The sequence below is a fragment of the Primulina eburnea genome, chromosome 1 (genome assembly GCF_022965805.1).
Source record: "Primulina eburnea isolate SZY01 chromosome 1, ASM2296580v1, whole genome shotgun sequence".
NCBI classification, from domain to species: domain Eukaryota; kingdom Viridiplantae; phylum Streptophyta; class Magnoliopsida; order Lamiales; family Gesneriaceae; genus Primulina; species Primulina eburnea.
The window spans coordinates 22,857,682-22,883,266 of NC_133101.1; the positions used below are offsets into that span (position 1 = coordinate 22,857,682).

Sequence of the window (25,585 nt, forward strand, 5' to 3'; positions counted from 1 at the left end):
TTTTATATTTTTTGTTTATATTATTATAATATAAACCGCAATGTCAACAAACCGACCTTAGCTCAGTTGGTAGAGCGGAGGACTGTAGTTTGAAAATAGCAATCCTTAGGTCGCTGGTTCGAATCCGGCAGGTCGGAATTTTTTTATGGGATTGTTTTTGTAAATTTAGATTTAGATTATTATATAATTAAGTCAAAATATAAATCAATCTTTACAAATAATGTATGAGACCATTTTGAATTCCGTCCCTAAATCATCGTCGTTGACCTATAAAGACGATTATAAACAATTTGCGGTGACTTGGTTAAGAATATCGTGTTATTCTCAAAAGCATACAATTCTTATATCTTTATTTTAGCCACGATTTTATGAAAACCGTCGTTTAAATCTAACGACAATTTTTAGTTGGATCGTTAAAATTAGCGACGATTTTTCACAAAAACATTTGCTACATTTAATGACGGAATTAAAATTGTTGCTAAATTATTTATTTTAAAATATTTTTAATAAAAAATAATATTTAAAATTATTTCTATAATTAATTAATAATATCTTTTTTATATTGATAATTTAATCATTAAAATGTTTTTTATATAAAAAATTTCATTAATGAATTTAATATTTATCAAACATTAATAAATTAAGTTAATTTTTTTTCTAAAAAATAACAATCCCAACATTTTATCTTTCTATTGTCAATGTATTATTCTATGGTTTGGTGTTATGGATATATAGTTAAGTTATTATTGATCATAGTTATTGTTATGGTTTATGAGTATAGTTGATGGAAGGATTGATATTTCAAGTTATAGCATCAATACGGTTATTGCATTGTATTCATGTTATTTATTGTATGGTTTTGATATGGTTAAGTAGATGATTGTGTATTTGAGTAGTTGTTATTGTTGTGAAGGTATAATGTTGGGAGTTGGATTGATGGTTTGAGCCAAATAGGTAATTGGGGTGCACAAACGGTATGAAAATTTTGGTATTTGTTACGATTTTTAGCATAATGAATGAGATATTGATCCAAATGACATGAGGTCAATTGCATTAGAAAGCTAAGATCCAAGGCTACAACTTTCATGTTTTGATTTTTGTTCAAATAGTTGAGGAAGATGAGTCAAAAGTGGCCCGAAATGCATTATGTATATCGTCGTTCCTGCACTGACACATTTTGGTAGAATGTGCATAACTTTTTACTCAGACCTCCAAATGACCTGAAACCAGTGGGAGAATCAAGAAAAGACATGCTACAATTTTCATGTTTACCACTTTGGCTAATTCAGAAGAAAAAGTGCACTTTTGACCCTTGGACCGAGGGTACACGGACCCCTACACGGGGTCCGGGTCTTGCCAGGAAAAATTGGTGATTTCTAGTGTGTACATGGACCTTTACACGGAGGGTGGCACGTGGTCCGTGTCTATGGCGTAGAAAACATATTTTTAAGAGTTTCTAATCCAATAAGTTAGTCATTTCATTACTTCTCTTGCATCCATAGACTTGGGGAGATATGGTTCTTCATTTCTTTTCTAAATTCCTTTCTTTCCAAGGTTTGAATCTTCAAGTTGGAAGTGTGATCTTAATATCCTCAAGAGCAAGTAACCAAGGTAAGGAAAAATTATCTTTTGAGTATTTGGTTGAAGTGAAGGAAATGGTGGGTTAGGTTTGAATGATAGTTTATAGGTTGAAAATGTGAAGTTAATGGTATAATCTTGATCTTATGTTGTAGGATCAACTACCAAGAAGCTATCACAACAAGTTCTATTGGTTGTAAGTGGGTTTTTTTCTTGAACGCATCTCATGGCCTATATGTATGATAAATGATGTTGTTATTGTTCCTAGCTCTTTTAATCCATTGATTATATACTTGCTATGTAATGGTTCATTCATTGAAAGAAAAGGAAAGGGATTTTCATGCCAATTGCTAAGAAAGGAGCTAGTTATAATTTATGTACTCCACATGTTTGATAAATGATTCAATGGTTCTTTTTATGGCTTGATAGTTATATGGTAGTGGTGGTGCTTCTAGCACTTCTAAACCTACATAACGGAAGTTGATCAACATTTAACGTGTATAGTGACTGATTTTGACTGAAATGTACATGTATACCATCGACGGATGACTTATCAATGCCATACAAGGAAAATGAAAGAAATGGTTGATAGAATGTCATCTTATAATTGTTATCTATATATTCCATTGAACGATGACATTTCCTATGGTTCAATTGTAATGATTACTTTCTTTACACTTTTGTATATGTAATTGTTATTGAAAGTTCCGCTTACTGAGTTTTGTAAACTCATTCCAGTTATATCATGTGATGCAGATAAAAAGGAATAGTGATGGAAGTGTCGAGGCATGGAAGGTGCATGTGCCCAAGCTTGGAGAATAATATTTTGTTAAAATGGTTTTGAGTATTGTACCTTGGTTCATGTTTTGAACAAGAAAATTATGTCATAACTTTTGTCAAACACTTGATATTTATGGAGATGAGATTTATGTGTATTTTGGAAAGATTGATTGTGGTAATATTTATTTTGTTTGCTTGGGAATATTTGGTAAGTTTATATTTATGGGTAAACTTTGCCAAAATTTTATTATTTATTATTTTTCTCCAAATCTTTTATAAGGCTTCCGCATTATATCATTTATAATTTAATGAGGGTTAAGGGTGTTACAAAACTAATATATATCAAACAGATTACGACTGATATTATATAAATAATAATATTTCAAATCCGACGGATATATAAACTTAAATTTTAAACATCATCAACAAAATATCATAAAATCCTATGGTGTATCGACCTGGTCATCGTGGTAATCGTCGTGGTCGTCACTGTCATCATCTCGTGTCTCTCGTCATCGTCATAGCCCAAGTCGTACGATGACCCAATATACTGTTGTGAGTATCCGCGTCCATATAAGGATCTACGCTCGTGTGGTGGTCCGACAGCGAAGCGGACGATGTGTGACCCTCTTGCTGTGAAGCGACATATGTGGGAGGAGATGTGAGAGTGGAATGCACCATCGTATGACTGCAAAGGTGGCTGTGTAGATGCTTTTTGAGACATGCTAGCCATCAGAAGACGTACTTGATCTTCCAAAGAACACATTCAAATCCTCAACAACTTGTTCTCCTTCTTTGACGCCTGAAACTTCATCTAGAGTACATCAGACATTGCATTTGCTGTAACTAAATCATCCCCCAATTTTTTGTCGCCTCAGTAGTAGCTACCTTTGAACTCTTACCGCTACTAGAACCTCCACGTCGACGTGGAGTTATCTCCTTCAAATAATTCGTGGAAGTCATATACCTACAACCATACATTCGTCTAATTTTTTGGGCCCTTATATCACCAACTTGAACATGATGTTGACCTCATATGGACTAGGAGCATCCAACATCGTCCCATCCTCGTAAACATTAATGACTCAGTCATATATGTCTTCATATCTTCTTATGAGGAAGAATACAATTTTTATTATTTATTTGAATTATTATTATTATTATTATTATTATTATTATTATTAGTTTAAAAATTATTTCATCAAATTACTTCAATAGATTTAGAACACAAAATTTACATTCACACATCTTGACAGCTCAAGGCAAACGTCACAAACGACTCTACACCAGTACAATACTCATGATTAATAACACATTCCACATACTATGATACATTCAACTTCTATCGTTGTTATCTATTTTAGCTTATAATAGATTGACAATGGAATTTGTGATTTTGATTTAATTTTGATGGTTAATTTTTTTTAAAAAATAATATACATTAATTGTCTACATGATAATAATTTTTTAATAATAATAATATATGTACGATCGATCTTAGTTTAAAAAATTATAAAATACATCAGAAATTTAAATGACATATTAGGTAAATGTTAAATTTAAAATCAAGATCAATGGGCACGAGTTTTTAGCAATCTTACACACACACACTTACCTGTGATGTAAAGGAAAAAATAAAAGGAGGAAAAAAGAACAAGCTCAAATCGTGAACCCTTCTTCCGGCTTCCAAACCCGTCGGCCTCTTTCCCTCTCCCGATTTCTGACCGTTCAACCTCTAGTTCTGGTCGGCAACCACCGTGGAGTGCAGCTAAGATCTGGGCGAGCTCGCTAGGACTGGAATTGCATAAAATCGAGCTCCATGGAGTAGATCGAGCCATGTTCTCGAGGCGCTGTTTCTGCGTGATTCTTGATCAGATTTCCGGTAAGTTTTGATTCGAGTTTTTGGTAGTTTCATGATGTTAGCTAAGGATTATAAGCCTTTAAGTTACCCTGTTTTCAGCCATTGTGCAGCCAAGAATTGAGCTTCTCCGACGATTTTCCCGGCGAAGTTCCGCCACCGTATTGCCGCTAGACCACCTTTTTCCGATCTAGCTATGATTCCAGGTATTAACAAGCTTCCAGATTTTGTTTTGGTTTAGGGGCTGCCCATTTTTGGGTTTTTATCCGTCCGGATTTAATTAATTTTCATTGATTGAAATTTGTTATATTGCCATGTACATTGGGTTTATACGGTAGGTTTGATCGTTAGAAAATTTCAAAAGATAATTCGACGAGTTATAAATTAGTATCGAATTAAAATTGCCAGATTTAATTTTTGAGATGAAGTGTATTGCTGAAATATTGGGAATATTGGGACAAAATTCTAGTAATTAAATTGTTAAGTTGGATTTTTAATTAATAAATTTAATTTTAGTAATTGTTGGGAAATAAGCTGATTATTTTAGCTTTGTTGACGAATTGTAGATTTATTAGGAATGTTATCTTATTTGTTTGTCCAATGAGATCAAAGTTGAGCTTGCTGTGGTTCAAAGTCGGTTTAGATATGTTACAGTTCGGTAATATATGAAGGTAATGTATAAATTATGTTTTAGATATATTTATGTGTTTTATAGGTTTTAATGTGATTCTGTAGAGTTACATGAGTTGTTAAATGCATTGATGATTTCATGTTCAATTATTTGACATATTGTATGACATTTAACATAGGGCATGATATAACACTACAAAAAAAAATGACTTTTCACAACGCTCCAATTCAAAACTGCAAGCTGTTGAAATTTCAAAATTATCAACGGTGTGCGTATGCGCGCCGCAGATAATATTATCAACGGCGTGCGTAAGAGCACGCCGCGGATACTATTATCGATAGCGCACGCATGCCGCAGATAATATTTTCTGCAGCGTGCTACATATGCTGTTAATATTCATATCCGCAGTATGCAAACAAATTCTATATCGTTTATTTGCAAGCCGATAAAATCAAATTCGTTAAAAAAAAAATCAATCGAATGGACACAAACAATAAACCAAAATTTTACAAAAAAATTTAGTGTAACTTTAAGTTTAATCAACACAAAATTGATAAAACTCATTGTTTTTCAGTATAGCAAAACAGAAAGTCTGAAAATCCAAAGCAAGATACGAAATCTTTAACAACGTCTAGCTGGTACATATATAACAATGATTTAACTTTCAATACACGCAAATCAGTAGAATATGTATCAATCATACAGTACTATAAATTTAGATAACCATGCGACCGTGCTTCCTATCGCGTCCTCAAGAAATTGCATTTCATCATTTGGTCGAATTAGGTCCACCTTCTCCACCAAAACCTTATCAACCCAAACTTTCCAACAAGATCTACCAAGAACAACGTGATGCACTTTTGTGTTTGGATCTGTGGATGCAATTCGACCTTCTGCCACAACTAATTCATCAGCACACCATTGAAGCAGCTTACATTTAGTATTAGCACGAATATCTCCAAGGCTCACATTCATCAAATTTGACTGTAAATAAATAATGAAAAGTTATTGATTCAACCATGTCTATTTTTGTAACAATTTTGCGGTTTAAAATTACATAATTTAAAGATAATAACCTGAGAAACATGATTAAAATCACCATTTTTCTTGGCACCAATATCGATATCACCATTGCTACCAACTTCATTCCCGATACCACTACCAATACCACCACTAGACCTAATTTTACAATCAAATCGTGTCAAGCGATGTAATCATGATAATTCAAAAGCATTTAAGTGTGTATATATATACCAAACATATTTTTTATATGTTGTTTTTACTAACCTGTTCTTGCTGATTTTGCTTATTCATACTTTGTAAAAAACATGGACCTCATTTCTTGCATTTCTAGCTGATTTTGTTGCATTTGTTGTTGAATGCTTTGTACCATAGTTTGAAGTTGCTGAAAAGTTCCATTTTGTTTCACAGAAGCTCCAACTTTCGATGGTGTAACTCCGAAGCCTATTCCGTGCACTCTACCCCGAGCTTCCTTGCCAAACACAAGGCTAATTGCATCATCAACAATGTTAGTTGTGTTTTGAGATTCAGGTGGACATTCTTGTATTTCTTTCCGCAAAAAAAAATAAAATTATGAGAAAATAACATGGTTATCTGCAAGAGCCAAGAGAAATAATCGGATTAAAAGAACTAGATTTGGTATAAGGTAATGTGTAAATGGAAAAATGGAATTAACATGTGCATATAAAGCAGCGATAACCATGGAAGTTTCTTGCCAACATGACACGACTGCAAATAATAGATCTCTCCAATAATTCTTTGGCAGGTTCATAACAATTAATTACTAAATATGCACATGTTAATTCCATTTCCCCAATTACACATTACCTTATACCAAATCTAGTTTTTTTAATCCGATTATTTCTCTTGGTTCTTGCAGATAATTATGCTATTTTCTCATAATTTTTTTTTTGCTGAAAGAAATACAAGAATGTCCCCTGAATATCAAAACACAACTAACATTGTTGATGATGCAATTAGACTTGTGTTTGGCAAGGAAGCTCGGGGTAGAGTGCACGGAATGGGCTTCGGAGTTACACCATCAAAAGTTGGAGCTTTTGTGAAACAAAATGGAACTGTTCAGCAACTTCAAACTATGGTACAAAGCCTTCAACAACAAATGCAACAAAATCAGCTAGAAATGCAAGAAATGAGGTCCATGTTTTTACAAAGTATGAATAAGCAAAATCAGCAAGAACATGTTAGTAAAAACAACATATAAAAAATATGTTTGGTATATATACACATTTAAATGCTTTTGAATTATCATGATTACATCGCTTGACACGATTTGATTGTAAAATTAGGTTGCTAGTGGTGGTATTGATAGTGGTATCGGGAATGAAGTTGGTAACAATGGTGATATTGATATTGGTGCCAAGAAAAATGGTGATTTTGATCATGTTTCTCAGGTAATTATCTTTAAATTATGTAATTTTAAACCGTAAAATTGTTACAAAAATAGACACACGGTTGAATCAATAACTTTTCATTGTTTATTTACAGTCAAATTTGATGAATGTGAGTCTTGGAGATATTCTTGCTAATACTAAAAGCAGCTTCAATGGTGTGCTGATGAATTAGTTGTAGCAGAAGGTCGAATTGCATCCACAGATCCAAACACAAAAGTGCATCACATTGTTCTTGGTAGATCTTGTTGGAAAGTTTGGGTTCATAAGGTTTTGGTGGAGAAGGTGGACCTAATTTCGACCAAATGATGAAATGCAGTTTCTCGAGGACGCGATAGGAAGCACGGTCGCATGGTTATTTAAATTTATAGTACTATGCGATTGATACATATTCTACTGATTTGCGTGTATTGAAAGTTTAATCATTGTTATATATGTACCAGCTAGACGTTGTTAAGATTTCACATCTTGCTTTGGATTTTCAGAATTTTTGTTTTGATATACTGAAAAAAATGACTTTTATCAATTTTGTGTTGATTAAACTTAAAGTTACACTAATTTTTTTTGTAAAATTTTGGTTTATTGTTTGTGTCCACTCGATTGATTTTTTTTTAAACGAATTTGATTTTATCGGCTTGCAAATGAACGATATAGAATTTGTTTGCTTACTGTAGATATGAATATTAGCAGCATACGTAGCACGCTGCAGATAATATTATCCATGGCGTGTGTGCGTGCGCTATCGGTAGTATCCGCGGCGTGCTTTTACACACGCCGCGGACAATATTATGCACGCCGCAGATAAGATTATCAACAGCGTGCGTAAATAATATTATCGCACGCCGCGGACAATATTATGCACGCCGCAGATAAGATTATCAACAGCGTGCGTAAATAATATTATCCGCGGCGCGCATATGCACGCCGTTGGTAATCTTGAAGTTTCAACAGCTTGCAGTTGTGCGGCGTGCAATGCGTGCCGCAGAAAGTGAATTTGCGTGCTGCAAAAAGTAATTTTTGTTGTAGTGATTACTCATGCTGTTATCGTACCATTTATTTGATCATATTTCTCATGTTGTAATTGGGCCATGTTTCATGCATTGCATAATTCATGTTATATATGTTTATGAATGATTTAGGTGTATTGTTATTGTTGAACTATTTTATACCAGAATTGTAACGTTCGAAAAACCAACCTACGTAAACCGCATACATGCAAATTATTTTAATTCCTTAATTGTTTTATTGCTTTCAAATGCTTGCACGATATTTATTATATGATTAAATACACGATTGCATAATTAGATGATAATATGACATGATTACATGAAATTAAAGATTTTTCCCGAATATTCGATAATAAGCAAGGAAAAGGAGACCGAGGACGATCAAGACAAGAATATGTATTTTTCATTGCATAATGGCAAAACTTTTTAATATGATTTAAAAATGATTTAATTTTCTAAAAATGTTGGAGGTCGAATTATTTTACGAGTCGAGCTCGATTTTTCCTAGGAAGCCAGTTTTGGGCAAACAAGGAGTTTTAAAAGGTCAAAAATATTATTTTATTGAAATTTATTTTATGAACTTTTATTATTTAATTAATTAAGTGTTATGGAGCCCAATTTAATTAATTTAAGTATGTCCAATTACCCTTAAGATTGCAAGCCAAAACCAAAGCCCATTAGTATACAATTAAATTTATAAATAACTAAGTGTTTATTCACCCTAATTCATCACCATCAGCAGCCGTAAATCACAACACAAGCGCACACAATATTTTCGAAAAATAGGAAAGAAGAAAAGCTTGAGTTCTTCGTCGCCTGCTCGTCCTTTCTCGCTGACGATTGAAAATTCGAGCGTTATAAACGCAAAGGCATGTTTCCTAAACCTTTTTTAAACATCATACAAATCATAATATATGTGTGTCAATTGATTATGCATGAAAAATATTGGTGTTCGATTATTTTACGGTATGTTGCGTATTTTCAAAGTTTTAATGATTTTACGCTTGTTTTAAAAACGTTTTTGAATCCAAAGAGTACGCTGCCAATACACGATAAAATATGAATGAAACATGAACAAAACATGATAAAATTGAAGGAAATAACAAGCTGGAATCGTGGGAAAGAATCAGAGAAGGGCCGAGATTTTTTGTTGGTTTGTTCAAGGACAAGAAGTCGCCTGCTATGGCTGGGCACTTGGGGCTCAACCAGGTCTGGAGGTTAGGTCCTAAGGTCGTGGTTAGGTCCTAGGAAGAGTCCTAGGAGGGCTAGGGCTCGAGCCTTGGGCTGGGAAGGGTCCACGTGAAGAGGGGCTCTCCCCCAAAGCATGCTCGCGGCTGGTTTCGGGAGAATGAGACTTGCGGCTGGCCTGGGGGCGAGCCAGGGTGGTCTGTCAGGGTCCAAGGGAGATGGTCAAGGTTCGGGTCATGGGCTAGGCAGGGTGGCTCGACGTGGGCTCGAGCAAAACGTGGGAAAAGGTAGCTTGCGTGGCTGGTGCTGTGCGCGCAGCTTGTGTCTTTGGGCAGGGCTTTGTGCGTGAGGACAGAGGCTTAGGCTGGGCTTGGTTGGGTCTGGGAGTGGTCCAGGGTTGGTTAGGGTCAGGTGGGCTCGGTGGTGGCTCGACTGGAGGAGTCCTAGGGTCAGTAGGAGTCTCGAGTAAATAGGGAGGCTTGTGCGCAAGTTTTGGGTCTACTGTCCAGGCGAGATTGAGCGAGCTAGGGTCTGGTTCTTTGTGCTGGGCTTGGTCAGGAGGGTGCCTAGGTGGGTTGGCTCGGGTTTGGCTCGAGGTGGTTCGGGCGTGGCTCGAGTATTTTGGGAGATGGCTCGACGTGTTCGAATATGTGTCAAAAACGAAAATATATGAACTAAAATTTGAATCATGGGTCCACGGGTGTGGTTCATGGCTCACAAGGGTAGATTAGGTAATATTAATGTTATTTTTAAAATTCGGGAAGAAAATAATTTATCCGGGATTTAATCGCCGCACGAAACGTTAATTAAAGAATTAATTGAAACGTCTAGTTTTAAGCTTTATAAATTGTGGAAAATTATATTTAAACTTAAATAATTATTTAGAATAAGTCCATGTCATTAAAAGTAAGAAAGAGATAAATTTGAGAATTCTTATGACCAGGGGCAAAACGATAATTTTTACACGTAGGAAAATACGTAAACGTTTGGCAGCGTCCCGAAGAATCATAATGCATGTTAAATGATATTCTATGATTTAAAATGTTGATTTTAATGATAATATGTTATTTTACGATTTATGGTAAAACTGTGCAATTTTTAGTGTCTAAAATGCTATTTTTGAAAAGTTATAAAAAAAAGAAAATTATTTTGAGGGATGTGAACTGGCTGTGAAATATGATATATGATTTGTGGGAGATCCGTTTTAAGAAAGAACATTGAACTTACAATTTTATGGGGATGTCGTGAGGGGAAAAGGCCTTAGAGGGAGCCCATTTACTAGAGAAGCCCCAGAGGGAGTCCATTTATGGGAAAAAGGCCCCAGAGGAGCTCGTCTATGGGAGGAGGCCCCCGAGGGAGCCCCGACGATCGTATTTCCATGATGGAGTCTAGTGCACACCCCCATTTTTAAATACTTTTGATTGTATATGTATTATTTGCTATCCATGTTTAGAACGTGTTGAGGCTTTAGACTCACTAGGTTTGTAGATGCAGGATTTGATGATTTTTGGGAGGCGGTGACGATTGAGTGGATCGAGTGCAGCAGTACACCCGATGGCCTTTATGTTTCCGTACTAGCTTGTTAGATAAATGATTTAAAGATTTATGTTAATGATTTAATTAGAGATATTTTTATGTTTATTTTATTGTAGTTTGATCTTTTTAAAGGTCGATTTAGGAGTTTTGGATAGTCGATGATTTATGATTTATTTTGTGCACTTGAGATTTCATATGTTAATTTATTATTGATTGTTAGAAATGTTAAGTTATTTATTTTAGAATTTTCGAGTTTATGATTTAAAAAAAATCGAGGTCGTTTCAAGAATTCTAACATCAGTATTTTATACGGAGGGCTACTATTGATGTGAATCTTTGTACGAACGAAAAGCAAACACGATTAATTTAGAATCGCGCCCTCAATTCAATAACGAACAAGGAATCGTTGTTGTCCCGATCTTTTGAATCAAGTGTGTGTGTGTGTGATTTTCACCTCTAAACTATGAAAAAGGTTTAGCAACAAATAATCACGAAATAAACAATCGAAATTATGACGAACTTTCAAAGAACTCGTCTTTGACAATCCGCGTAAAAACGATCGACAAACGCCACAAAGCTGAAAACTTTGATAAGTTTGATTTGAATAACAAAGCGAATCTTTGAATGTTTTGAGAGAAAACTCTAAAACTTTGATAAAATATCAATAATGATCTGAATTCTTCATGAATTTTCGTCCAAATATGTTTTAGTAGTCAAAGGATAACACAAATCTAGTTACCAAACAAATTAAAACACTAAAAAGGAAAATATATTCGCCAAGCCGTCTCAGACACGGACCCCGTGTAGGCCTCCGTGTAAGGGTCCGTGTACACTCGGGCAAAAGTACTCTCCAGCAAAACAAAGGACACGGACCCCGTGTACAGGTCCATGCTCGGGTCCGTGTAGACTCTGGATTTCTTCATTCTTGTGTGAAATGGACACGGACCTCGTGTACAGGTCCGTGCTCGGGTCCGTGCAGCCTCAGCCGTTCACAAGTTGCTTGAATAATGTTCCTTTGGCCCTCACACGTACTACCATGCATCACGAAGTCTTCCGCACTCTGTACCCCACTTGTAAGTCCGTCCCTTTGGCTCATAAGTCCATGCAATGCTTCCTTGAACTTCTTTAATCGTCCCCTCGTAATTGGTCCCTCCGGCAACTCTAAAGGGTCCCATGCTTTCCTTGGGGCTTGACCTCCTTTGTCCGCATCATCCTCCCTTTCTTGAAAATGATTTGTCCGCAAATCTAGTTTGTCACCTACATCAAAAAACGACAAGTCACTAACATTAAAAGTAGAACTCACGTTATACTCACCTGGTAGATCGAGTCTGTAGGCATTGTCATTAATCCTTTCGAGGACTTGAAATGGTCCATCACCCCTAGGTAATAGCTTTGAACGTCTCTTGTCGGAGAACCTTTCCTTCCTCAAGTGTAGCCACACCCAATCTCCCTTCTCAAAGATCACCTTCTTTTTCCCCTTGTTGGCTTGCTTGGCATATTGCTCATTCTTCTTTTCAATATTGGTCTTGACCTTTTCATGCAAACTCCTAACAATTTTAGCTTTCTTTTTTCCATCCATATTTAACCTTTCACTAACAGGTAAAGACATCAAATCCAACGGAGTCAAAAGATTAAAACCATAAAAAATCTCAAATGGTGAATAATTTGTAGTTGAATGCATGCAACGATTATAAGCAAACTCAATAAATGACAAACAATCTTCCCAATTCTTTAAGTTCTTTTTAAGTATAGCACGCAAAAGTGTTCCCAACGTTCTATTAAGTATTAACAACCTCAGTTTGTCCATCCGTTTGAGGATGACAAGTGGTAGAAAACAACAATTTTGTGCCAAGTTTAGCCCACAACGTTTTCCAAAAGTAACTCAAGAATTAACATCACGGTCAGAAACAATAGTCCTAGGCATGCCATGCAACCTAACGACTTCTCTAAAGAACAATTCCGCAATGTGAGAAGCATCATCAGTTTTGTGACAAGCAACAAAATATGCCATCTTAGAAAATCTATCAACAACAACAAATATCGCATCCCTCCCCTTCTTGGTCCTAGGCAACCCCAAAACAAAGTCCATAGATACGTCAATCAAAGGTTCACTAGGGACTGGAAGTGGTGTATACAATCCATGTGGTTGTGTCCTAGACTTAGCTTGCCTACAAGTTATGCACTTATCACAAACTCGTTCAACATCACGCTTCATATGTGGCCAATAAAAATGTTCATGCAAAGCATTCAAAGTTCTTGCCACACCAAAGTGTCCCATCAAACCACCCCATGTGCCTCCCTAACAAGTAATTCACGAATCGATGATTTAGGGATGCACAACCTATCTTCTCTAAACAAGAAACCACGATGCAAATAAAATTTGTCATGTGGACCATGCATACATGTTTCAAATATACTTTTAAAATCCTCATCTAGAACATACAATTCCTTCAGAAGCTCAAACCCCAAAATTTTTGACTCCAAGTTAGAGATTAGTACGTACCTCCGTGATAGTGCGTCGGCCACTACATTCTCCTTACTTTTTTTGTACTTGATGATGTAGAGGAATGTCTCTATGAATGCCACCTACTTGGCATGCCGCTTGTTCAGCTTTTGTTGACCCTTAAGGTGCTTTAGAGATTCATGATCGATATGAATCACAAACTCCTTAGGCCTCAAGTAGTGCTGCCACGTCTCTAGGGTCCTCACTCCTCACGAACGCGTAGAACTCTTTGTCATACGTGGGATAGTTCAGCGCTGCTCCATTGAGCTTTTCACTAAAGTACGCCACCGGCCGCCCTCCTTGCATCAACACTCCACCAATACCTACACCTGAGGCATCACATTTAATTTCAAAGGTATTAGCAAAATCAGGTAAAACAAGTAAAGGAGCATTAATTAATTTGTGCTTAATAAGATTAAAAGACTTCTCTTGCTACTCGTCCTAGTGGAACGGAACGTTCTTCTTGATTACCGCCGTCATTGGTGCTGCCAATGTGCTAAAATATTTTACAAACTTCCTATAGAAGCTTGCAAGTCCATGGAAGCTTCGGACTTCACCAACAGTAGTAGGCGATGGCCAATCTCGAATAGCACTTACCTTGTCTTCATCCACTTGTATCCCCTGTAAGTTTACCACAAAACCAAGAAAGACAAGTTTGCTTGTACAAAAATCACATTTCTTTAAGTTAGCATATAGATTTTCAGCCCTTAGTGTGATTAGCACAAGTTTCAAGTGACCAACATGCTCATCCAAGTCTTTGCTATATACTAGGAAATCATCAAAGTAAACAACAACAAATTTTCCTATGTATGCACGCAAGACATGGTTCATTAACCTCATAAAGGTGCTAGGAGCGTTAGTTAAGCCAAAAGACATGACCATCCACTCATATAACCCGTACTTGGTTTTAAAAGCCGTTTTCCACTCATCACCTTCCCTCATCCTAATTTGGTGATAATCACTCTTCAAATCAATTTTGCTAAATATACAAGCACCATGCAATTCATCTAACATATCATCTAGTCTAGGTATGAGATGCCTATACTTAATGGTTATATTATTAATTGCCCTACAATCCACACACATACGCCATGAGCCATCTTTATTAGGAACTAATAAAACAGGTACGGCACAAGGTGATATGGATTCACGCACAAAACCCCTATCTAACAACTCACTTACCTGCCGTTGAAGCTCCTTAGTCTCCTCCGGATTGCTTCTATAAGCTGGATGATTTGGCAATGCACTCCTGGGCACCAAATCAATTTGGTGCTCAATCCCCCTCAATGGTGGTAGTCTTTGAGATAGCTCCTCCGGAAATATATCATCAAATTCCTGCAAAAGTGAAACAACAATGCTCGGAAAGGAACCGGCTATATCACTTGTGTTAAGGAGAATCTCCTTGTAAAGAATCAACACAAGTGGTTCATGTGTGTGCATTAAGTGTTTCAACTCAATTTTTTGGGCCATATATGATTTCTTTCTGGCCTCTTTCCTCTCATTTTCTTTTCCCTCAATTTCTTTCCTCTCATTTTTCTTTTGCATGGCTATCTCACTCTTTTTATCACTCTTTTTTTTTCAGCCATTTCATTTTTATTTTCAAAAGCCACCTCACTTTTTTGTTCACTCTTTTTACCGACCTCATTTCTCTTTTTCTTTTTTTAATTGGTCCTCCAACACATGCTTTGGGGACAAAGGAAGCAATACAATGGATTCCTTCTTCAACACAAATGAGTACTTATTCTTGAACACATCATGTGTCACCAGCCTATCATATTGTCAAGGTCTACCCAACAAGATATGACATGCATGCATGGGTACCACATCACACAAGATCTCATCCGCATACTTCCCAATAGAAAAAGACACCAAAACTTGTTTGTTCACCTTCACCTCCGCACAATCATTCAACCATTGAAGTCCATATGGTTGAGGATGCTTTAATGTAGGTAAACGCAATTTTTCGACCATCTCACTACTAGCCACATTGGTACAACTCCCTCCATCTATAATTAGATTGCAAACCTTTTGATTTACAAAACACCTAGTGTGGAACAAGTTCTCCCTTTGGTTAGTATCCTCCTCCTTGACTTGGGCACTCATGATTCGCCTAGTCACTAGTGCTTCACCTACAACCGCCTCATATCCCTCATCAGGATCCTCTAACGCAGACATCTCATCATCATCCTCGTCATCACCCTCACTTTGAGACATATTCACCATAGTCATTTAAAATCATTACCCTCTTATTAGGACATTCACTAGCAATATGACCCAACCCTTGACACCTAAAACATTTAGTATCTCTAGATCGAGTATGAGGAGTTTCAGGTTTACCTTGCACTCCTTGCTTAGGCGTTCCGTGCTTGGCCTCCATCTTGGGTTTGGTCACCACTTTACTTTCATCGTGTTTTGCCCCATTTGGTCGCCAAGAAGATGACGAACCCCCACTTTGATTGGTGCGGCCAACTCCTCGCCTCTTGAGTTGTTGCTCCACTTTTATGGCCATTTGCAGCATCTCGTCTAGATCCAAGTAGTGCCTAAGCTCCACTTGATCTTGTATCTCCCTGTTCAAACCACAAAGAAAACGTGCCATGGTCGCCTCACCATCCTCCTCGATATTTGTCCTAATCATGACTACTTCCATCTCTTTTTAGTAGTCCTCAACACTCTTTAACCCTTGCCTCAAAGTTTGTAGCCTCTTAAACATTTACCTATAATAGTGATTGGGCACAAACCTCTTCCTCATGACCCTCTTCATCTCATCCCAAGATTCAATAGGTTTCTCATTATACCTCCTTCTAGTGGTCACTAGTTGATCCCACCAAATGAGAGCATAGTCTAAGAATTCAACCACCGCCAACCTCACATTTTTTTGTTCGGAGTAGTGGTGACATTCAAACACGAACTCTACCCTCTTTTCCCACTCTAAGTACGCCTCCGGGTCAGATTTCCCATGGAATGATGGAATTTTCATCTTAATACTACCCATATTGCCATCTTCCCTATTCCCTTCATATCTACCACGTACAGCTTCTTTTCTTCCTCTACCAAATCCTCGACCTCTCCCATTCCTACCTCAATTTTCATTTTGGCTTTCCTCATCTCCTCCCAAATCATACTCCTCATCCTCTCTACCCAAATCCTTAGGTTTGGATTTCCTCCCACTAGCACTAACTTCAATCTTATCCAACCTCTCATGTAAGGGCTCTAATTCATTCCTCATCATTCGACTAAAATGCCCAAACAACGCCTCCATTTGAACCTTAGACAACCCCGTCTTCGAACTATCTCCTACCTCCTTCTCCATTTAATTTCAAATTTGTACCTGCAAGAAAACGTTAGTAGAAAACAAAATGTTCCTCACCCAAATGCTCACGGTCACTCCAAAGAAAAGTCACTCGTTTCTTCTCTCTTATTTTTTTGCTCACAACAAATACTCACTAGTCACTCCAAAAAAAATTCACTCGCACTCAAGTAATGTCACTCAAATTCGAGAGTTCTCTCAAGGGCTTCAAGCTTTGTATTTTGAGTATATCAAACAATCAAGTTCCAACTTGTGAACAATTGTGACCGACTCACTTGGACTGCGTAGACAAGAAATTCGAAGAGATATATATATATTTTTTTGACTGTGAGAGGCAATTGAATATGACTCTCTAAGGGAAATAGAACAAGATATCAAAAAGAAATAATGGTGAATTTTCGGATTTTTGGTATTTTTTTTTTTGCTGATCACTTTACTCAAAAATCCCAAAAAAAAAATCACCAAATTTTCGGAAACTGACGAAGAACAAAATGACAAAAACAGATCTGAAAAAGAACGAAAGAATAACACAGATCTGAAAAGAGAACGAGAAAGTAAATCGATAAACTTACTTGAATTCAATGAACCTAAGATCTGATACCAAATGATGTGAATCTTTGTACGAACGAAAAGCAAACACGATTAATTTAGAATCGCGCCCTCAATTCAATAACGAACAAGGAATTGTTGTTGTCCCGATCTTTTGAATCAAGTGTGTGTGTGTGTGATTTTCACCTCTAAACTATGTAAAAGTTTATCAACAAATAATCACGAAATAAACAATCGAAATTATGACGAACCTTCAAAGAACTCGTCTTTGACAATCCGCGTAAAAACGATCGACAAACGCCACAAAGCTGAAAACTTTGATAAGTTTGATTTGAATAACAAAGCGACTCTTTGAATGTTTTGAGAGAAAACTCTAAAACATTGATAAAATATCAATAATGATCTGAATTCTTCATGAATTTTCGTCCAAATATGTTTTAGTAGTCAAAGGATAACACAAATCTAGTTACCAAACAAATTAAAACACTAAAAAGGAAAATATATTCGCCAAGCCGTCTCAGACACGGACCCCGTGTAGGCCTCCGTGTAAGGGTCCGTGTACACTCGGGCAAAAGTACTCTCCAGCAAAACAAAGGACACGGACCTGTAGACTCTGGATTTCTTCATTCTTGTGTGAAATGGACACGGACCCCGTGTACAGGTCCGTGCTCGGGTCCGTGCAGCCTCGGCCGTTCACAAGTCGCTTGAATAATATTCCTTTGGCCCTCACACGTACTCCCATGCATCACGAAGTCTTCCGCACTTTGTACCCCACTTGTAAGTCTGTCCCTTTGGCTTATAAGTCTATGCAACGCTTCCTTGAACTTCTTCAATCGTCCCCTCGTAATTGGTCCCTCCGGCAACTCTAAAGGGTCCCATGCTTTCTTTGGGGCTTGACCTCCCTTGTCCGCATCAACTATTGTTGCTGTTGGGCACCATTGATGCGAAATCGGTCACCCAAGAAAGGCAAACACGAACTAGACCTAGTCGCGCCGTCGATTTTATGAACAACATGATTTCTTCAACTCTAAATATTTAATCTTTGAAACAAATAACGCGTATTCACCCCTGAATCACGTGGTTTAGTAATAAATAACACAAGGATAACAATCGATCTCAAGTGAACCTTCAAAAAACTTGTTTTTGTTAATCCGAATGAAGAACAATTGACAAACGCCACAAAGTTATGAAACTTTGATTTGAGAAACACACAAAGGTGTATACAAAGCCAAACTTTGAAAAGATGGAAAATTCTCAATAATTTTTTCAATAATCATAAGTTATTCTCAATTATGTTTTTATGTGGAAAAATACAACAAAAATTGTAATCTAGGGTTTCCATGTTTAATGATGCACTGTGGCGTGCTGGGGCAGGGATTTTCATTCGGCGTGGCAGCAGTGATTTCCTCCGTTTGAGCATGCCTGCATGCTGGGGCGAGGATTTTCCTCCGCTGGGTGCACTGTTCTCGGTCTGTGGCTGCCTTCTGGGTCATTTTTTCACTCGAATGCTTTGTTGCTCGACACGTCTTCATGAAATGATTCATTGAACTCTTTCAACCATTTGAATATGCTTGGTTCTTATCCTTAATCATCATCAAATTTGTATGATCGAGACAACACATCTTTCTGAATCTCCTCCCAAGATTTAGCAAGTCATGTCCGGTCAGATTCATATTATACTCCACTTCTTTAAAAAATTTTGTCCTCAAATCTACGCTACATAAACAAAAACGAAGTAAGTTAGTAATAAAAAGAATTAAATTATTAAAATGCTGACCTTCCAACTCTAGTGTGTAGGCGTTGCCGTCCGTGTGCTCTATCACCGTTTGGAACCCAAATTCCATGGTGCCTTTTCCATGTAATCATCAATTGCACCAGACATCAAATAACAAATGACACCAAATGATAAATTATCATTAAGTACCACAAATATCAGATTCCTCATCTTCTTAAATTTAGTTAACACAAAAATAAAATCCATACTAGCGTACGACATTTGCTCACTAGGAATAAGACGTAGCTCATGCACGATATAAGAATCTAGCCAAAATTCCAATCTCCTATATGAAGTGCAACTATCACAATACCAATTGATATATCTCTTTACATGCAGCCATAATAGAAATTCATATGTCATATCTATGGTTCTAGCTACTCCATAGCTACAAGTCAAACAAAGATCATGTGACTCAATAACAATTAACAACTCATGCAATGGACGTAGAATGAAAAATTATTCTCTTTAAAAATATATTCATCATGAACATTGAAAACCTCATTTTCAACCATGCAAGTTTCACAACTATCACAAAACAAATAATAATCCTGCAACTTGGACATGCCACTCGTACCATCCATGTAATATTTTATCACGTCACAAGAATTCAAAGCTAATGCATATAATTCATTGCTACTACTAATTCTTATCCATTTTAAAACCTGTGACAAATCAAGATTACCAACAATCACGCTTACCGCATACAACTTCTCACGGCTCCCACATCCGTAAAGATTAGACACGATAGTAAAACTTAGGGGTGTCAAAATCCGACACAACCCACCAACCCGACACGGTTCAACCCGAAAAAAAATAAGGTTTGGGCTTGGGGTTTTCGGGTTCGGGTCAGATCGGATTTGACCCGATAGCTGACCCGAAAAAAATGATTGGGTTGGGTTGGGTTCACCCGGGTTGACCCGAAAATTTAATTTTTAAAAAATATATATATATATAATTAATAAATATTGCCTACATTTTTTTATATATTTTATGTCTGGAAAAATATTTATTGTATATTTATATGATAAATTTTCATAATTTAATATTTATTTTGAACATTTTTTTATTTGATTTAGTAAATATTCTTTATTTTGTCTACGATTAGACTTTCAAATTTAAATCATATATATGTGGGAGCTTTTGTTATTATGTGTTTAAATTAAAATATTATTATTATTATTATTATTATTTTTTGAATTTTATTTAATTTTCTTTAAAAAATTCAAAATCGAGTTATACAGGCTGATGGGTTGATCGTGTTGATACGGGTTCAGATTCGGGTTGAGAGTTTTCGGGTTGGCTCGGATTCGGATCGAGCAATTTTCCCACCCAACCCACCCGAATTGAGACCCCTAGTAAAACTTAAATCGTGTCCCTTTACTATCACATGGGTAACTTTGTCTCCAATTCTTGAAAACAGAACAACGAAGAATTATGGTAAGGAAACAAGTCATACATCATGATCGTTTTGTTGGCAACTAACATTGCCTCATCTCGATTGCTTTTGAATTCATATGGTTCAACAACACATGGAATTCTCTCACCATCAACACTTGCTTGCCTCCTCATCATGACGTCTTCAGAATCTTACAAAGAAGAACTAACAATGCTCGGAATTGAACTGGCTATATCAGCACAATTAGAATAAACCTCTTCGTACGAAGGTAGTACAAAGGTACTTGAAGGAGTTTATACAAAAACAAGTATATCTCAAGCTCATTTTTTGGGCCATCAATTTATTATTTTTCTTTTTTCTTGGTCTTTTTTTCATTTTTTTTCTATGATCACTTCACTCTTTTGCTCATTCATTCTTTCGGCCATTTCACAATCATTTTCACTCACTTCAAGAAATTTCAATTGACCCTCAAGAACTACATTTGGATTCAATTGATCAAGAAAATTATATGATCCCTCAAAACATGTATGGAACAAAGTATCATTTTGTCTACTCTTCTCCTCCATAGTAGACATGATAGGAACTTCCTCATCATCTGCTGATTTACCTTCCACCACATACTGTTCAACACTCGCATCAACAATCAGTGGAATATCATCATCTACTTTCTCAATCTCAACTTCACATTCAGGTTCAAGCTCAACTTCAAATTTTGATTCAACTTCTAATTCAATTTTAGAGTCAAGCGCAATTTCAACATTGGATCTACAATCAACTACGACTTCGGGTTCAAGCTCCACTTGAGATCCCATCACCGTAACCGCTTCACTTGGTCATTGACTAATGTCATGTCCCACCTCTAGACACCAAGAACAAATAATATCACAAATACGAGTATTGACAATTTCAGATGTACCTTGATATTCATGCTTGGTAATCTTGTGATTCGAATCCTCCATTGGCCTAGCCACGACATTCTCCTCCATGTGGATGCCAACGACTCCTTATGCAAGTTACGTTCACTTCTCCAATCAACTCTCTTATTATAGTGATTAGGAACAAACCTCTTTCTCATCATTCTTTTCATTTCATCCCACGTGACAATCATGCCAGGATTGTTAAGAGTAGTGAAGGAAGAACGGATTCAATGGATCATCACTGACGGACTTGTCGATTGATGCGGAAGGAGACATCGAACTGTGATTATCCATTGTCGATCTGAGTATTGTATCTTAGGGAATTGGAAACGAACAACGATCGAGAATTGATTAGTGCGATCAGACTTGAGAGATCGCGCGGTTGTGTGAGGATTCTTCATCTGATACCATATTAGAACTAAGAACGCGAAAGAATGAAGTATGTGAAAAATTTCTTTCTCCTCAATCATCCACTCTGATCTGTACATTGGGCATTTATATACATGATAAATACAGTTTTGTGGGTTAATGAATTAACCTCTGGACTAACTCTGCTAACTAACTAACTGTAAAAAAATGAAAAATTAGACTAATGCTATGAAAAAGAAGGAATGGTTTAAGGCCATGTTTTCTTAAAGATCTCTCAATTTGGTAATTTTTCTGCTTTTAATTTTTTGATTTGAAGGTTCACTGGATGTATCAAGATTCATTCAAAACATACTGGAAAAAAACAAATATCAAAATTGTGCAGCAGTGACTAATCACATCTCAACAACCAAATTTTTGGCGCAGAGCGTGTTTTTCTCATATCATTTTACACTGTAATGTTTGTTTTTAATACAAAAAGACTTGTGGTGTGAAAAATTCTCTCAACTGAGGTATGTCAATTTCATGTGGTTGTCTTTCGGTGCCTTTGCATGAACTTTCAAGAATGTTCCTACAAATACTTTTCTTATATTTTCCAGATCGTATTAAATAGGTCTAGAAGTGCCGCTACATTTGGTTGACTACACAAAGGTATTCCTACAATTGACTGTAATCCGTGTGTAGCTAAACATATCAATGGCATTTGGACACAAATTAGGCAATACAAATTGACAAATTATTTTCTTTTGTTGATTCTGTGAGAATATCGATCATTTTGTTGTAAAAGTGATATTTCAAATGGAATGGTGATTCACAATGAGAGCTTTTTTGTATTTCAGCCGTTGATAAAAGTTAGCATCTTTGAGTTTTAGGTGCAATATGGCTGTGAAAGAAAATTTATTTTGCCTAATAATGATGATGCTATACCACTAACTTTTCATTTGATTTCATTAAGCATTAATAGATTAGATTTGATATAATGTTACCTGGTGAAAGTTGATTCAGCTTTGTAGCATTCATTAACGCAATGTTGTCGGTTTGATTACTCATTTCACATCTATACGATATCTTTTACTATATTATAATAGTTGAGAGGCTTAGAAAAACTGTTCTTTGTTCCATAACAAGTACACTGATTTCTCTTTATTTGATGCAGATTGAACGTCTTATATTACCTTTCCCCTCCCAACCCGCCAACCACTCCTCTATGTTTGAGTTACACTAGATATTTTATTTATTTCCTAATTGTTTTGCAAATAGTTTTTTCTTGTCTTGCAGAAAAGGGTTAAACCAGGAAGCTCAAAGAAAATTCAAAATGATTGATTCGTTCTTCAAATTTATGGGTCAATGTTGCTTCTTTGGTAATTTTAATTTGTAACTTTTGAATCTGCTTTTCACAAAGATTCATATTCATCAAATTATTACTGATATGTATAAGGATCATGTTTTAGTCATAAAGTTTTGCATCAACGTTACTCAGAGAAATGCTCTTTACATTCTTGATGAAACGTGAAAAGAAGAATTTTTAGTAAATGCTATTAAATTTCTTATTCACAAGTTTTATTTCCTATTTTTAATGTGTAATTTTATCATCGAACTACATATTTCACTATGTAAGCAAAAAAAATTCTCAGACTGCATTATAAAAGTGCAGCAACTTACCTATTTTACAGTGGCGTAGACACTTTGCATGTTCTTTTTAGGGAAACATTGCATATGCGTTTTATTGTTTCTATCCTTAATATTTTTTTAGTTTTTGTTATTAATCTTGGATTTGTGTTTTTTGATTTTGCAGGAGACAAGAAAACGATAATAAAGATTTTATACATTTTTTTTTTGCATAAATTCCTGAATACAAATAGTGTTGGATTCAATGAAATGGTTATATTTTTAGTAACTGAATATTTTTTGGGCAAACAATTGCGATATTTGTTAATTTATTAATTTATGGGGAAATTGGTGATAAATCTCCAAACCCAAACTTCAATTTATTTTTACTCCTTGCACCTAAAAAACTTTGCTCAAACTCCTTAAAAGATAAAATTAACAAAAACACCCTTACATATTTAATGATTGATTTTCTAGGAGAAAATGATATTAGAGTCGAGATAAAATTATTTTAAACATATAAATTTATTATTATTAGGTAATCAAATGTTCGAGAAGGAGAATTTAATCAAATAACATGTATCTGAACCCTCGTTCGAGATTACATATTTACAGATATATTCCAAATATTGGGAATATTCGAAGAGGAAGATCTTACCAAGGTTAGATATTAAGAACAAGGAAACTTACAAAGTCTTAAGGTAAACTTATGATTCAAAATAACAGGTTCCTAGAAATAGTAGCGGATTCCTCTAGCTTTCTGGAGATCTTAGGGAAATTCAAAAGACAATACATAATTATGGCAATATGCTGTATTATGTACCACAAAATATGGAGAAAATCCTTGAAAACCAGGAAGAAATTATTGGAATATTAAAGGATATTCGAACAAGAATTCAAAACCTAGAACAACAACCAAGTTCTAGTAGAAGGACTTCAGAAGGAAGGTTACTACCATCATTTGGTACTTAACCCTTATTACATCAAAGAGGGAAGGCCAAATTGATGTCAGAATCTTTAACTGAAGAAGAAAAAATGATCGATCTAATCAAAACAGTATCAGAAAAGAAATTAATCTGATGACAACTTTAGAAAGGATTGGTCTAGAGGATCTCCAAGACCTTGTAAAATCTTTTGCGAATATCAAGGTTGTACATCTAAAGATTGAACACAACTGGGGCTGACAACCCACCATAACATGGTCATCTTCGCAGAAACGACCAAGAGAAAGTGTGGAATCTCATAATATAAATATGAGAGAATCTCAACCAGACTTTTACAGTGGTGAAGAATCACATCCAGCGGGAACAATGTCAAGGAAGAATCAAATTCTTTTGCACCAAACTCCCTATGGAAAATCTGTTTTAGAACATATACATCTTATGGAGTTATGCTTAACCTAGATGTATTAGATTTCAAAAACAGAGAGGATCTAATAGATGATTGGACATTCGCTATGAGAATCACAACAGGTACACTCGATCTCAATTGAGAAGGATTCATTAAACTTTTGGAAATGAGTCTTATGACATGACTTTGGTACAAACCAAAGAATCAGTCCTAGTCGGAGAATCTCTTAGCGAGATAGTCGAAAAAATGACTACCTTTTTTAAAGCAAAATTTATAGGGGTAGATTATTTTAACAGTAAAGATACAAAGAAGAAAAATAAATATACTCAAGCTCTGTATAGTCTTGAACTACATGATATATGTTTAGTTGATGAATATATTATGTTATTCACTAAATATAGATGGAATTCAGGGGTCGAAGAAGATATAACAATGCAACTTTTCTTAGCCAAAATGCCTAGTCCCTAGAAAAAAATGCTAATAAGGGAATACGTCCCTGGCAATCCAGATACATTTGCACGAAGAGCCTCTTTTCTCAAAAAAAAAAATTAACAGAATGTGTCATCTGGCAGCATTACAAAAGAATTACAAACGAGTAAGTGGTATTAACAAACATACTCCTTTGTGTTGTAAGGAAAACGATCTTCCAACAATTATTGGAAGTAAACCACAGAGACATACGAGAAAAAGTTTTAGGACTCATCATTATGCTAAAAGTGGAAGAAGTTCTTGGAAACCAAGAAAATTTTGGTCCAAACAAAAGGCCAGATATTATAAATCTGGGCAAAAAAGTGAACCATCAAGA

The 25,585-nt window shown here is 35.9% G+C and overlaps 1 protein-coding gene and 1 non-coding gene across 12 annotated transcripts; both read left to right on the forward strand.

The window, feature by feature from the left end:
• Positions 1-51: 51 nt before the first annotated feature.
• Positions 52-137, forward strand: TRNAY-GUA (transfer RNA tyrosine (anticodon GUA)). The gene is given in 2 exon segments: positions 52-88; positions 102-137. It is a non-coding gene; the product is annotated as a tRNA-Tyr (tRNA).
• A 3,799-nt stretch (positions 138-3,936) lies between these two features.
• On the forward strand, positions 3,937-23,767 carry LOC140829357 (uncharacterized). 11 transcript variants are annotated; one of them, XR_012117459.1, is made up of 5 exons: positions 3,937-4,240; positions 4,319-4,422; positions 6,279-7,039; positions 7,175-7,279; positions 7,461-7,614. XR_012117459.1 is itself a non-coding variant. In XM_073192513.1 (5 exons), the coding sequence occupies exons 3-5, from the start codon at positions 6,754-6,756 to the stop codon at positions 7,569-7,571; spliced, it is 531 nt and encodes a 176-aa protein (XP_073048614.1). In that variant the 5' UTR covers positions 3,937-4,240; positions 4,319-4,422; positions 6,279-6,753; the 3' UTR covers positions 7,572-7,595. The 11 variants fall into 11 exon arrangements, 4 of the variants coding, with proteins under 4 accessions (XP_073048614.1, XP_073048625.1, XP_073048634.1 ...); XR_012117460.1 differs by having other exon boundaries at positions 7,374-7,480; XM_073192513.1 differs by having other exon boundaries at positions 6,279-7,068; positions 7,461-7,595.
• The last annotated feature ends 1,818 nt before the right edge of the window (positions 23,768-25,585 follow it).

Excerpts from the sequence above, each read along its gene's own strand:
- LOC140829357 (XM_073192513.1), top strand. The coding sequence starts at position 6,754 with ATGCTATTTTCTCATAATTTTTTTTTTGCTGAAAGAAATACAAGAATG. Across the intron at positions 7,069-7,174 it reads AGCAAAATCAGCAAGAACAT|GTTGCTAGTGGTGGTATTGA; the intron begins GTTAGTAAAAAC and ends TTGTAAAATTAG. Across the intron at positions 7,280-7,460 it reads ATTTTGATCATGTTTCTCAG|AAGGTCGAATTGCATCCACA; the intron begins GTAATTATCTTT and ends TAGTTGTAGCAG.